The 13,429-nt window shown below is 44.2% G+C and overlaps 1 protein-coding gene across 3 annotated transcripts in view; it reads right to left on the reverse strand.

Annotated features, from left to right (window-relative positions):
* The window catches only part of LOC141785979 (interleukin-1 receptor accessory protein-like 1), a 167,587-nt gene that overhangs the window by 83,341 nt on the left and 70,817 nt on the right, over positions 1-13,429 (reverse strand). For all 3 annotated transcript variants that reach the window (XM_074664646.1, XM_074664644.1, XM_074664645.1), the window contains exons 4-5: positions 7,490-7,676; positions 6,686-6,839 (exon numbers count right to left, since the gene is read on the reverse strand). In XM_074664646.1, the coding sequence (XP_074520747.1) occupies positions 6,686-6,839; positions 7,490-7,676 (341 nt within the window). The remainder of the gene's footprint in view (positions 1-6,685; positions 6,840-7,489; positions 7,677-13,429) is intronic.

The raw sequence follows: 13,429 nt of genomic DNA on the forward strand, positions 1-13,429 counted from the left end.
CTTATCAAGTGTTTTTGTCTTATTTCACTAGAAAATGTCAGACTTAATAGTCCAGAAAAAAGTCTTGTTTCAAGTTATTTAAAAACAAAAATGAGGTCTAAATAGCTTGAAACAAGTTGAAAAAAATCTGCCGATGGAACAAGACAAAAGTTAGTATTAAGACATAATTCTATTTTGAAGCAAATTTTTCTTTTTTTCCATTTTTTTGCAGTGTATTCCTCGGCCAGAGGTTGCCACTTGGTCAGGGATCATCGTCAGACCTCCAGGGACCTCAAAAACAAGTGGACACTGTCAAGCAATGTGAGTCCCTATCGAATAAGGTACTTTCAGAGGTACCAACCAAATTCAGTCAAAAGTACCAGGTACCAATTCATGTCAAATTGAAAGGTACCATGTTAAGGTACCTAAATGCATCCTTGTGACTGTGAGGGACTATACTGAAGAATAAGTACGTTAAATTGAAATAAAATGAGATTTTATTATGAAAAAAATGTATACTTTTTACCTCATAAACACAAAAAAGTACCGAAAATTGGTACCGTTAAGTTCTAGTACCGATAGCCAAGTACAGGGCATTGGTACCATTTCATTTCAAATGTAAAAGGTACCCATCCCTAATGACTTGTCCAGCAAGGATGGTTCGAAACTAAGTTCTTGAAGCCGGTCTGAAGTCACATGGGGCCCAGAAGAAGCCATCATCAATGAGAGGCAGAGGAAGACCCAGTTAGTCTTTGCTACACTGCAAAAAACGGAAATCTGGCACATTCAGACCTCATTTCTGTCTTTTAATAACTTGAAAAAAGACATTTTTCTGGACTGGTCAGGTGAATATGGCTCTTATTAAGTCAAAAAGACATTTTTTATTGAAAACAAGACAAAAACACTTAAAAGGCTCCATGTCCACTCTGGTCTGGGAAAGCCAACAAACCAGACTAAAACGTGAACCGAGTCTATAGAGCGGCCGTCGAGCAGAGCTGTGTCTCTGACTGGACGATCAAACGATCCTAATATCTCCTTCTATTGAGAATCTGCTGCAGTGCTTTTTTCCATGACCGTATGAATCGAGCAGCTGTGATAAAAACAAGAAGCTGGATTGAAGTGAAGCACGACGTGAAACGAGAAATAACCCATCAGAGTCAAGAGGCGCAGCAGGAGCGTCTGAATTCACCCCAGAATAATGACAAGCTTCATATTTATTCATGAGCACGCTCCTTAATGAAGTGACAAAATATCAAAGATAATGATAAAGAAAAATTAATAAAGCTCGTCGAGCACGTGCTGATTACATGTGTTTCAGCATCTAAAGAGGAACTTTCTCAATGAGCTCCGTGCGTCATCTTCTCTGCCACCAGCACCTTGGCCAGATTAATTATCTCCCATCAATTAGAGCAGCAATTATATTCCAACCTCCTTCATATGTTAATGAATCAACTCAGAGGGAGAGGGGAGTGGGAGCCTGACACCGAGTGGAGGCTCTGCAGGATGGAGGTGTGAGAGGCGCACAGTTATGGGATTAATACGCACAGTCTGGCCCTGTTGACATCTTACTGATCGCTAAGTGAGCTGGATCTCAGACTAAAGGGCTGTTTCCAACCAAAACAACTCCTCCTCCTCCTTTTCTTAAACTCAGCAGAACTAAAGTCATTTAGCTGCTCCTGGAGAACAATAGACTTGACTCAAATATACAGAATCAATAAGTTTCAGCCTTCACAGCATTCATCATGATGACAGACTTGCATATATTATAGGTTAGATGTGCCAGGTTGGTATGCAGAAATCCCCTCAATGATCGGGATATTGAGAAGAAAGCAAACAAAAAGTTTCGCCTGAAGCTGATTTGCTCATATCGGAGGGACTGAGGATGACTCTGCCTTTCAGGAAACTTTGGTTTGGATCATTTTAAGTGTATGGCGATCATTTGGTAGTTTATACTCTGTCAGGGTGACCCAAACAGGAAGCTGAAGTCTTGTTTTAAGCCTGAGATAGCAGACGGATGGGATTAAATGCGTCTGAGTAATGCGCGTTTTATTGACACGACTTCTCCTTAAATGCATCCAGTCCACTTGTTTCTGGCTTTCTCGTCACGTCCCTTCAAACTCAGCCTGAAAGCAATGGTTTGGCTCGTGTTCTTGACTTGTCCTGCACTTTTTACTTTTCTTTATCCCCCACATTTGCAGGAAAATAGCCTTTAGCTTTTACAAATGCACAGAGGAGGTAAAGTTTCCCATCACTCAAGCGCGGAGGTTGAGCTGAGGAAGCAGAAAAGTCGCTTTTCATTTGCAGCGCGGGGATATTCAACAGTAAGCAAGAAGTATTGTTCACTTCAGAGAGGCTGGTTTCGAGCATGTTGGTACCCAGGCCTCCAGCATCCGTCCCTGCTCATTAGCTACCCTGACAGTCGACTTCCTCACCAAAGTTTCTGTCTCTGTGTGTTTCTATTTCATCACCGCTCCTTTATTCTGCCATGTTTAATCTGAGACATCAAACGCTGCACCTAACAAAGAAGTCATAAAACCCCAAATTTCATTCAGAACAACCGTCGCTCCCAATCACGCAGCGAGGGAGCTCATTAGGATTTTAGCGCTGCTCATTATAATCAAATGGTATCTGACCTTTCGTCCCATCCCACCGCTGTGAGAAGGCCTGTGGGCTGTTGATAAAGAGGGGAGTGACGAGGGCCCTGATGGTGAACTGGAGTTATCTGTGGGCGGTTGATGATAATACGACAGAAAGGTCCGTGAACGCTTGTTTCAGATACACAAAAAGAAAAAATATGCAGATGGAAAGGTCAGGGCTGAACATCTGATCCCTGCAGGGTTACAGAAAACCTGTTTCTCATCTCAAGAATCGTGATGGAGAGGCTGCAGTGAAATTCAGTGAAATTCATGCGTCTCTGGTCCAGCTCCGACTGCTTCCCTGCTCCGGCAGTTTGCAGCAGATACCCCAACACTTGCTGTATGGTTAATATTAATAGTTATGTTCATGTTTTTAATTTTGGGTGGGTTTTAAGATGATATTCTGCTGGAAAACGTTTTATCAATCTATGCTAACCTCTAGCATATTAATGGAATTCTCAATGTACGTTAGCATCAAGCTAGTGCCAAGTGCTTGATATCATTTTTGTTAGAGTAAGAGCTTTATGACATGTTGAATGGATTAAAAATGACTCACAATGACTGTTACACTTATGAAAGTTGCTATTTTGCTGGAAAAACAAAGTTTAATCAATGTATGCTAACTGCTAGCGTATCTCTTGTAAGAGAGTGGTGTATCAGAGGCTCTCGGGGAGGTATATACACATGATTAAACTTACTTTAAAGTGTGATTGACCTGACGCTCTCAACTTTTAACACTAAATAAGTCTTCTGGCTAAGGCTAGCTAGCGTTAGCAAATTACCTTCAAAGCTCCAAACAAATAAAAACATTTACATTTTAAAGCCTTTATACAACTTTCTAAATGGTTTTGCACCATATACCTGGACGATTCTCTGTATATCATTAACAGAAAGTTTAGAAAACTTCAGCAAACTCTGTATTTATTTCACCTCTGCCATCATAACACCGTCTACTGTCACTTTCTCCTGCTCGTGCTAACACAAATGAGCCAGTGACAAAATAAAACTGTGTCCAAACCAGATTGTATTTATCTAGACTACAACAACAAACAGACCAGGAGTCGACAGGTTTGAGGTTTTGTAGCCCAACAAGAATGAAGAAAGGATCATAAATGGATTGGGAAGCGTGAGACTCCTCACCCTGACGTACAAAGTCAACACACAACCGAAGATGCATCCAGTGTGTTATGCAGTGAAGTCACGACAGGAAGGACTTAAAAGGATTCCAAACAGAAGACAAGTCTACCTGCTACCTGAGCCACAGTGCACTTCCTGTAAACAGCAACATCTGCTTCCACACAAGGAGGAGGCGGTGCTTTGTGCTAAGCAAGCGTGGAGACCTCTGTTGTTGTCTGTCAGGAATTAATGTGTTCAGTGAGTTTATTTAGCCGCTAATGTGACAGGTAGGTCGCAGAAACACCTGCATTCTGCAGGTAGCTCATCCCCCGCCTGAGAACAAACAAAAAGAAAGAGGAGAAGCAGAACTCATTGCTTTCTTCAGGATTTATATTACACTCTGCTACCTGGAGGCAGAAGCGTAGCTTGTAGCTTAAACTCTCAGTCAATCGAGGTGAAACTCTTTATTTGCTCTGTGCATCTTAAAATCTGCTCTAAAGTGTACCAATAAAAGCTGGATGGCTGTGTAACCTCCTCCTTCATCACTGCCAGAACGAATACAATCACTTTCACTGAATCAAACTATCGAATGAACAATTATGCATCCAATCGCTGTCATTATTACCACCTCAAAGGACGCTGGGGCTGGGGGCTTATCCCTGAATGCACTCCACACATCCAGAGCGCTGCCAATCTATCAGAAGGCTGAGAAGAGAAACGTTCACACCTACAGGCTCTGATGCCGAGGAAAACCCACACAGACGCAGGCGGAAGAGGATATTTCTTTCTAAAACATCACAAATGTCGCTTCTGCCGCCACGGCCAAATCATCAATCATCCTTAGCCACCTGTTTGGAAATGCTGAATGTCTCCAAAGTAGATGGAGAGATTAACACCGTTCCTCCAAGATGACATTTTGAGGCTGGCGAGGAGGATGATTTACGGCGTCGCTCTGGAGTCTCTCTGTGTCTGTGTGCCTTTAAAGTGAGTATGAAGCGTGATCAGGTGGCAGTTAACAACCAGCTTTATCTGACCCTCAAACTCAGTAAACACTCAGCGCCACATCCATCCATCCACCCATCCATCCATCCACCCATCCATCCATGTGAAAGCTCTTTGCTCTCTTTGTCTCTGCCTGCGTCACCCTGAATCCTTGAAGATGTGAGCAGCTCCAACGAATGAGTCACAGAAAGGAGGAGCCGCTTTAAACTTTCACTTTAAAGCAGGAGAGCTGGATTTTTAATACGCCTGACCCTGAAACCATCGTTATCATTCCTCTGATCAGAATCTGAGGTCAGTGTTTGGTAAAAGAAGAGGATACTCCAGCTCTGAAACTGTGATACTGTCTGCTCATGAAATAAACCAACTAGCATCAGGGAAGATGGGTGAAAGGTAGGGGGCGCCGAGTGTAATGTTACAATATTTCTCAACATTTAGCTCTTAAACATCACTTTTTCTGCAGATTTAGAGAAATATTTGTGAAAAATATGTTTGTCAAATATTATAAATGAATGTTGAACATTTTATCTTAATGTTGATTTTTATTTATAAATGTTAAATATGAATGTCCTGATTCTAAATATTCAGCTACGTTTCTAAACATCCAGTTTCATTCTAAATATTAAGCTAAGACTAATTATTCATCAAAGATTTCTAAATTTTAACTAAAGACATCTAAATATTTGCTAAGATTTCTAAATAAGTCAAGATTTCTATAACTTGTGGTACGATTTCTAATATTTACCTACGATTGCTGAATAGTTATTCTACAATTTCTAAAACTTTGCTACAGTTTCCCAATATTTTGCTATGATTTTAAAATATTTTGCAACAATATCTAAATATTAAGCTACAATTTCTAATATTTAGCTACGAATCCAAAATATTTTGCTACAAATTCTTAATATTAAGCTAAGATGTCTTGATTTTTCACTTCAATTTTTAAATATTTAGCTCGATTTGGAAATATTTAACTACAATTTCTCAATATTTAGCTACGATTTCTCAATATTTAGCTACGATTTGGAAATATACTCGTAATTTCTAAATATTTAGCCGCAATTCTAAATATTTAGAAACAATTTCGAAATATTAAGCTTCAATTACTCAATATTTAGCTATGATGTCTGAATTTTCAGCTTTGATTCCTTAATATTTAGCTACGATTTCTGTGTTTGACCTTTTTAAAATCAGCTTGGCTGAACTGGTTTCTCCAACTATTATTTTGGTACTTCCAGCGGGCGACAGTGTGAGTTAGCACGTTAGCTAAATATTTAGAAACTGTCTCTCAAGATTTTGAAATTTTGACTTCATATTTAGAAATTTTGGCTTGAGATGTATAAATCCTTGATAAATATTCAGTCTTCGCTAAATATTCATAACATGTATAAATAACATACATCATTAGATATTACACTCAACATTTAGATATAATATTTGAGAAATATATTTTACTGATATTTCTCCAAATCTACAGAAAAATTGATGTTTTGGAGCTAAATGTGGAGAAATGTTATTTGCAGTGTGTGTAACTTGGTGCCAGCAGTGAAAGCAATAACACTGCACTGAAAGGTAAGAGTAGCTGACGTAAAAGTGCTGGAGTGGAGTGAGAATCTGTGCAAACTTGTGTTAAAGTGGGAGAATCAGTTAGTGAGGAGGAGAAGATGGAGTAAGAACATCTCCCGTCTAATTAAGCTGTAAATTCAGGGTTCTGCCTTGCTGCTGTCACCCTCGGCTGTGACAGTGTCACTGACAAGCAATCTGTCACCCACTTTAGGTCTCAGCTTAAATATTTCAACAGTCTTAGAAGAAAAAGTGCTGAAGTGGCGACGTGTGAATTCCACTACTTAGCAATTAAAGCAGGCGAGCGCCGCGGAGACGACGGGTTATCGACTCGTTGGCTAAAGGTGAAGATTCAGAAAAGGTGACCACGAGCGTCTCTTTCAGCTTCCTACCTGTGACGGACAGCTCGGTCGTCCTCCGCACCACGAAGCTCCCAAACTGTAACTCACAGGTGTAATTCCCAATGTCATCTTCCCGTACTTCCTTGATGGACAGAGTGTCTCTCCTCCTCTCGATGGTTTGTCTCCACTGCTTCGGCTTGCACTCCTTAGAAAGTAAAAAAAACAGAATAAATCATGAAGAAGTGAAACTAAACTGAGAGTTTGTTTTACTCTGCAGGTGAAAGGAGCAACAAATAATTACTGTCAGGATCAATTATTCTGCTTTTATCAAACATCCTCACATCAGAGCAGCGAATCATTGCTTATTAATTCCTCGCTAACTAACTTTTCTCTACGAATCCCTGCAGCTCCAGGGGAAAGAGAGGAGTTTCTGCTTTAATAAACATGTTTTAAAAGTTTGATTGTGATCAGTTTCCAAAGAGGAGGATATCTCAGTTTAATGAAACCTTCAGGGCACAGAGCAGAATTCACAACCTCTTAGTTTATAACTGACAGCATGGACTTTCAGGAACAGCTCCGGCCTCTCAGATTGTGGGCCACAGAGCACCTCAGGCGAAGGAAACTAGGGCACTGTGGGTTTAGGCCTCCCAGAATTCAATCGGGCCCCCGCTGACAAAGCGAGAGCCAATATCTGGAGGGTGCGGCGCCCACAGTCATTATCTGCTCTTTTAATTTGATTCAGTGGGAAACCCAAGACGAGATGTGGCCGCTTCCTCCAGCACACTTCACGCCTCGGGCTCCTCACCTCTCCCTGGACGCTGCAGGTTAAAACGTCAAGTCTGAGGTGTGACTTACCTTGTACCACACGATCTCTGGCTCCACCCCCGCTTGTAAATAATCCTCAATCCCCTGACAGGTGATCTCTTTGCTCTTGCTCAGCTCGGCCTTCTCAAAGAACCTCATTTTGGAGTTGTAGCAGAGGTCGGTGTCGTTCTCCGCCACCGTGAGAGACATGGACACCTTCATGCAGTACGTGGAGTTCCTGCGCGAGTTAAAAAAAAAAAAAAAGTTAATGAATCAGAGGAAGATGAAATGAGTTTGTGTCATTTTGAAGCCCTGCCAGATGCGGCGCAGAGAAAAGCTGCCAGCAGTCCAATCTCGAGCTTCACATAAAATCAGAGTCTGTGCGATCAAAATCTCCACGAGGCTCATTCATTAGATTTCATGTGAAACATTTAATGCAGCAGAAGGAGACGGGCAGAAACCTTGTGGAGAGCTATAAATCAATTTCACAACTTGAGAAAAACGTTCCTTTAATGCAGGATGTTGAGTCGTAATCTGAAATATGATGTTTTATCTCCACGCTTACAGGTTTTTACTTCGTTTCCTCAAGCTGGAAAAGCACGACGACGACGACGACGACGACGACGACGACGACGACGACGACGACGCTACGGCTTTAAAACATTAATGACAAATTGAAAGTGTGTCAGTGATGTGGTGTGACAGCTCTGAATGTCAACAGCTCCTGGAGATTGATTGAGTCTTTTTTTGTTTTTAAGCAGATTCAGAGCGAGGGAAGTGGAAATAACCGCTGTGGTCATATGCATAAAGAAGAGGATTTACAACAGGCGCAGCAGAGGGCGTGTAAAATGTGAGATTACTTGTAATGTTTGGAGACTTCATGCTTGCCTGGGCGCACAGATACTGGAGCACATTCATCCACGGCGGAATAAACATTTCATTTGACTGCTGTACACCGTCAGCGTGTTTGCGATGCCGCTCTATTGGGAGCACTTGTCTTGTAAATACTGAGCCCATCAGGGTTGTCATGTGTATCAAGAAGTGATCTGATCTACTCCTGCACAGGCACAGGGGAGGTGGAGACGCCGCAGCCGAGCGTTTATAGCGATCTGTTTGGGTCATTAATGGTACAGCGCTTTTGAGATTGGATCTGCTGCTTGAGTAATTCTTAACAGAACATGGGAATCAATGGACGCATTGATTGGCTGTGAAAGTTGTGCTATTTGAAGGAGGGAACAGAAGCAAAGGTCCGTGATGATCAATGCACTCGATGAGAGCACCTTTTCTTCGCCCAAACCGGCTAATAAGACTGTCACAAGTGACAAGCGCTGCATGACTGCAGCAAATCCCTCCTGGTTAAAAGACCAAACAAATTGGCAGCGTTTAGTAAAATCTCGCTGCTAATTTTCCCGCTAAAGCTGGTTACACAAATTGAGCTGAACCAACAAACAATCACAAACATGTTAAATCCTTACATAATTGTGCAGCATTAACGGCCTCGTGGATTAGCAAGAACACACGCAAACAATAACCCCCCCTCGCCCTTCGGACTGGCCGGCGCTCCGTGGAGTGTGCCCGCGCTCACGGAAAAGGCGGGATGCAAATGTGACATGATGTGGAGATTATCCCAGACAACTCCTACCAGATGGACACCTGTGCAAATGAGATCCCACGGGTCCCTGTTAAATATTCTGGGCAGCGCTGATAAACTCGCCGCGCTGGAGGAGAGGAAGAGGAATTGTGTCATCTGCTTCGCATGAGTGATCGATGGCGTGGGCCAGCACTTTGTCCTACGATGTCTTTCCAGCATTTCGCATCCATCATGGCGCCTTTCGAGCCTTTCGAGCGGGCTGATCTCTTGGCTTTCCACTCAGCAGGTGTAATATTCATGAAGCCAATCCAAAGAAGTAATCTAACCACTGCTCTCTGCATCCTATGGCGTGGAAATTAACACGGCGTGCTGCATATGCAGTGATAACAAGCGAGGTGATACCACAGCTTTAATAGGCGAGGGTGTCTGTCAAACGTGTCAAACTGAAGGGGATATGCAATGTCGAGGCAATGATAGATAGCATCCTGCATACATCAGCGAGGAGAAGTGTCAGGCTGACAGTTAGCGTCTACAGCTGGAGGGCAGGCGGAGGACTCCAGCTGCAATCTGCAGGAAATGCAGGAAAGTTGGGAGCAGTGGTCATGAAGGAGTTAACCGCCTGGTGAAGGGATTATAATTGGCACAGCCTCTACTTATAGCACAAACTCTGGGGATTAACCACGCAGGGGTTCGTTTTTATACCCAGCAATCGTCAACTTTACCAGTTAATTGCCACCAAAAGCGGGGACCACGCAACCGTCAATAAAGCAGATGAAACCTGGCCTTTATCTGCGGATCTGTTCCCTCTGATATTAAATAATAGGCAGCCGAATTGATTTGAAACTCTCGGGAGAATCCGCGGCACCTGCGGGGAAATTAATGAACTAACTTAATGAATCTCTTAATTAAAATAACTCTTTTCTAATAGAAAATCAGGAGATGGAGTAATTGCTGATTAGTCGTTACAGCTAACTTTCAAAGGAACATAATAATCTGAAGGAAAGGTGGGAGGGTCAGAGGTCGACAGGAGGTGAAAGACGACGTTGAGAAGTGGATTTTAGGTTTTAAACGAAGATGTATCCAGCAGGTGTCTGAGAGCGTCTTCACTCCCACTTCTGACCCTTAATGAAGACTGACGAACAACTATTGATCAGCGAGAGCTTAAATCAGACAGCTGGGGGAAGAATGGCGTTGTTAACAAGGTGTATCGGCTTCCCCGTCAAACCAGGCTCGACCTCCGTCATCGCAGCAGAAACCCTCCTGCTGACACCTGTCAGATCATTAGCGGTTACTCATTATCTCATCAGATTTGTAGAGAAACTACTTCCTGCTCTTGTTTTTATTTCTAGATCACTTTCTCAACTCAGTCACATCAACATGACCCCGTGTTGCTAGCGTCAGCATTAACCTGAGATCTTTCCACACGCAGCTGTTAATGCAGTCTGGCACGATTGGACGCGGCGTGTCCCCTCAGCGACGCACGTAGCGACAGGCAGGAGGAGATCTACTCAACTTTAAATCGTTGCTGACACCACGACAGCTCCGCGTCCAAACTGGAGCATGACTCAGAGGAGTCTGATAGGTCGAAGATGAGGTCTGGAGACTCAGGGAGAATGAGACCGGACTCCAGGATGAACTCCGACCAAGACAGAGCTGGCCCAGTTATCTTAAATCAGTATTTTATGGCCCCGTCATAATTTATGGTCAGAGCGAAGGTCACAGTGAGCGGTGGGAAGACTGGAGCTCCTACCTGTAGCGCCCGCTCATATCTCACCTGTCAGCTCCAGCGCCCAGCCCGGGATGATTAAGCACCCCGGCTCCCCAAATCTGACTGCAGGCCAACTTGCTCCTACTTAGCCTCTGTCTGAGAGTGTGGCACTTGTCTCCCATGCTAGAACAATAGACTCCTGCTTCAATTATAATTCATCCCGCTCTCGCTGGCGCTCCCCTTCTGTCTGCCTGTGGTTTGTCCCTGCCTCCGCCCGCCACGCCACCCTTTCCTCTCCTGTCGTGTCGTACACACTTTGCCACACACCTCGGAGGATAATTCAGTTTTGCCACGCTGTGAAAAACACACGCCTGCTCCTGTCGAGCCTCTTACATCCTCAGATACGAGGCTGCAAACAGGGATTTAAAAATAAAGACGGACTGCTTGAGCTTTATCTTTTTATGCTGAAATTTTACCGTTTGTTTTACTCACTCGGCTATCGCTTCTTCCTGAAGATAAACACGAGGATTTGAAACCACTTTGTCCTCTCCTGTCCCGTCACAGTTTGACTGATGGTTGAGGTTTGCACATGTCTCCAGAGAAGCTTCAGCGTCCACAGAGGAGAGGAAAAAGCTGGCCCTGGTGCCACAGCGACCGTGCTCGGGGAATGGTATTTCTGACATTTGTCTGGCAGATAAAAACCACCATCAGATATGAGGAAGAGAAGGTCAGTGTCCCTGCTATCAGATAGCCATGGTTTGGCATCTTGTTTGATGACTTCCTCTGCTCAGCGGGGATCAGGAGAGCCGACGGAGAGCTAGACATACGGGGGAGCAGAGCTGGGGGTGACACCGAGTACAATCCCTCAGCTGGGGATGCTGGGATATGTAACACGGGTGTTATTCTCACTCTGTTGTATGTTGAAAATCATCCTTTAAGAGATAAACTCCTCATCATAACAGAAGATAGGGAAATGAATAAATATCATGCGATGGCGTGAGGCTGTGAGCTCAATAACCTTCAGCGTTTTGTCTCCAGAAGCCATTCGTGCCCGGCCTAATCAGAGGGAATCAAGCATGGGACAAACGTCCAATCAGAGAGAGCGTGAAGGGCATGCACACAGATTGGCTGAGAGCATAATGCAGGAGGCACACGGCGAATAAAACTGACATCAAACTGAGCATGTGCAAAGCTGCTGGAATTCGTGTTATTGCAGTTTAAGTTTCACAAGAAACTCTTTTCTGCAAATGCCACTTTGACACCGCCATTGTAGCATCAGACATCAGCACAGGCCGAGTTCACAGCACCACATCCCACAGCTGAATGAAGCGGTGTGAAAGGAGGACTGAACCTCAACAGCGCTCCATACATCATCACACAATGGCTGCTGGAAAACAGCCTCCACTGGAGCTCACAGAGCCAGCTAAAAGGCTGCACAAACACCCGGGTCCACAAGTCCACGCCGCTCTGACACCGCACAGGTGTAAAGAATAGTGAATCTAAGGGAACCTCATCAATAACCTTTGGCTGGTGAATGAATCAGCTTGGCAAATCCATATCAAACAATTATCTCAAACCCACCTGGTGGATAAACGCTGCAGGTTTGGCGACTCTGCTGTTGTCTCACAGCGATAACGTGGAAAGTCCTGCAGCTGACGGGACGTGGAACCATCCAGAAACATGTTTTCATACATTCAGGGTGTATCCATCATCCAAATGTGCCTCAGCGCTTTAATGAACTCCATTAACAGACATTCATCAGCAGCCCGTGGTTATCTCTCTGCTTTAGCCGCAGCTAACTGATCGTCTCCTGCCAGGCCGCTGCTAACGCAAACACCTTCCTGTTATTATACATCATCCATAACCCGTGGCAGCACAAAGCGCCCTCCTGCTCCTTCGTCTAGCGCCTCTCATTGGCTTTGACAGCTGGGCTGGATCAATTGGACAGGCCCTGACTCGGGCTGAATGACAGAGTGTTCCAGACGACCCATTCGGACTGTCACTTCCCTGAGAGATCACCCGCCACTCCTGCCCGCGAATACTAACACAGGGAACATGGCGGCGGCGTGGGACAGGTGGAGGAGGCTTTTTAATGCCTGTGTGTTCAGTGTGTTTGTCTGTGTGTGCACAGGTACCAGGTGAGGTGCACTTGCAGCAGCAGGAAGAGCAAACAACACACACACACGCTGGCAGAGAGATGCACAGTCACTCCTTTGTTATCTCCTCCTCCTCTCGTCCTTTGCTGGTGACAGCCCAGGCTTCGCAGGACATGCAGGAAACCCATTAATAAGCCTGAACGGTGGCAGCATGCCAGCTCTGGTGAAGAGGGTCAAAGGTGAACCATTAGCTACCTGCCAAGCAGCCGAATCCTCCCTGTGCTGCTACATCTGTCCTTAATCCTCCCAGTAATCTGCACGTCCAACGCCTGTGTGTGCAGAGTGTGTGCAGGACGTTTCTGATGGAGAAGTCTTCGATTCTGATACTTTAAATGAGTCAACAAATTAACCACCAGGATGCAAAGAGCCACAGGATCCATGAAACTCATATCAAAGCAGAATTAGCCGACGTAAACAGGCGTCAAATCAAGTTAGCTTCACCAAATTCACGCTGCGTTTGTGCATGAAAGGCAAAAGAAATGGAGGAAATCTTAGCACATTACGGCGTGAGAGGCGTGAACTGTGATTAAACTTCA

Source organism: Halichoeres trimaculatus, unplaced genomic scaffold, assembly GCF_033239565.1.
Source record: "Halichoeres trimaculatus isolate MK-OKI-2021-1 unplaced genomic scaffold, fHalTri1.1 fHalTri1_scaffold_24, whole genome shotgun sequence".
In the NCBI taxonomy this organism is placed as follows: domain Eukaryota; kingdom Metazoa; phylum Chordata; class Actinopteri; order Labriformes; family Labridae; genus Halichoeres; species Halichoeres trimaculatus.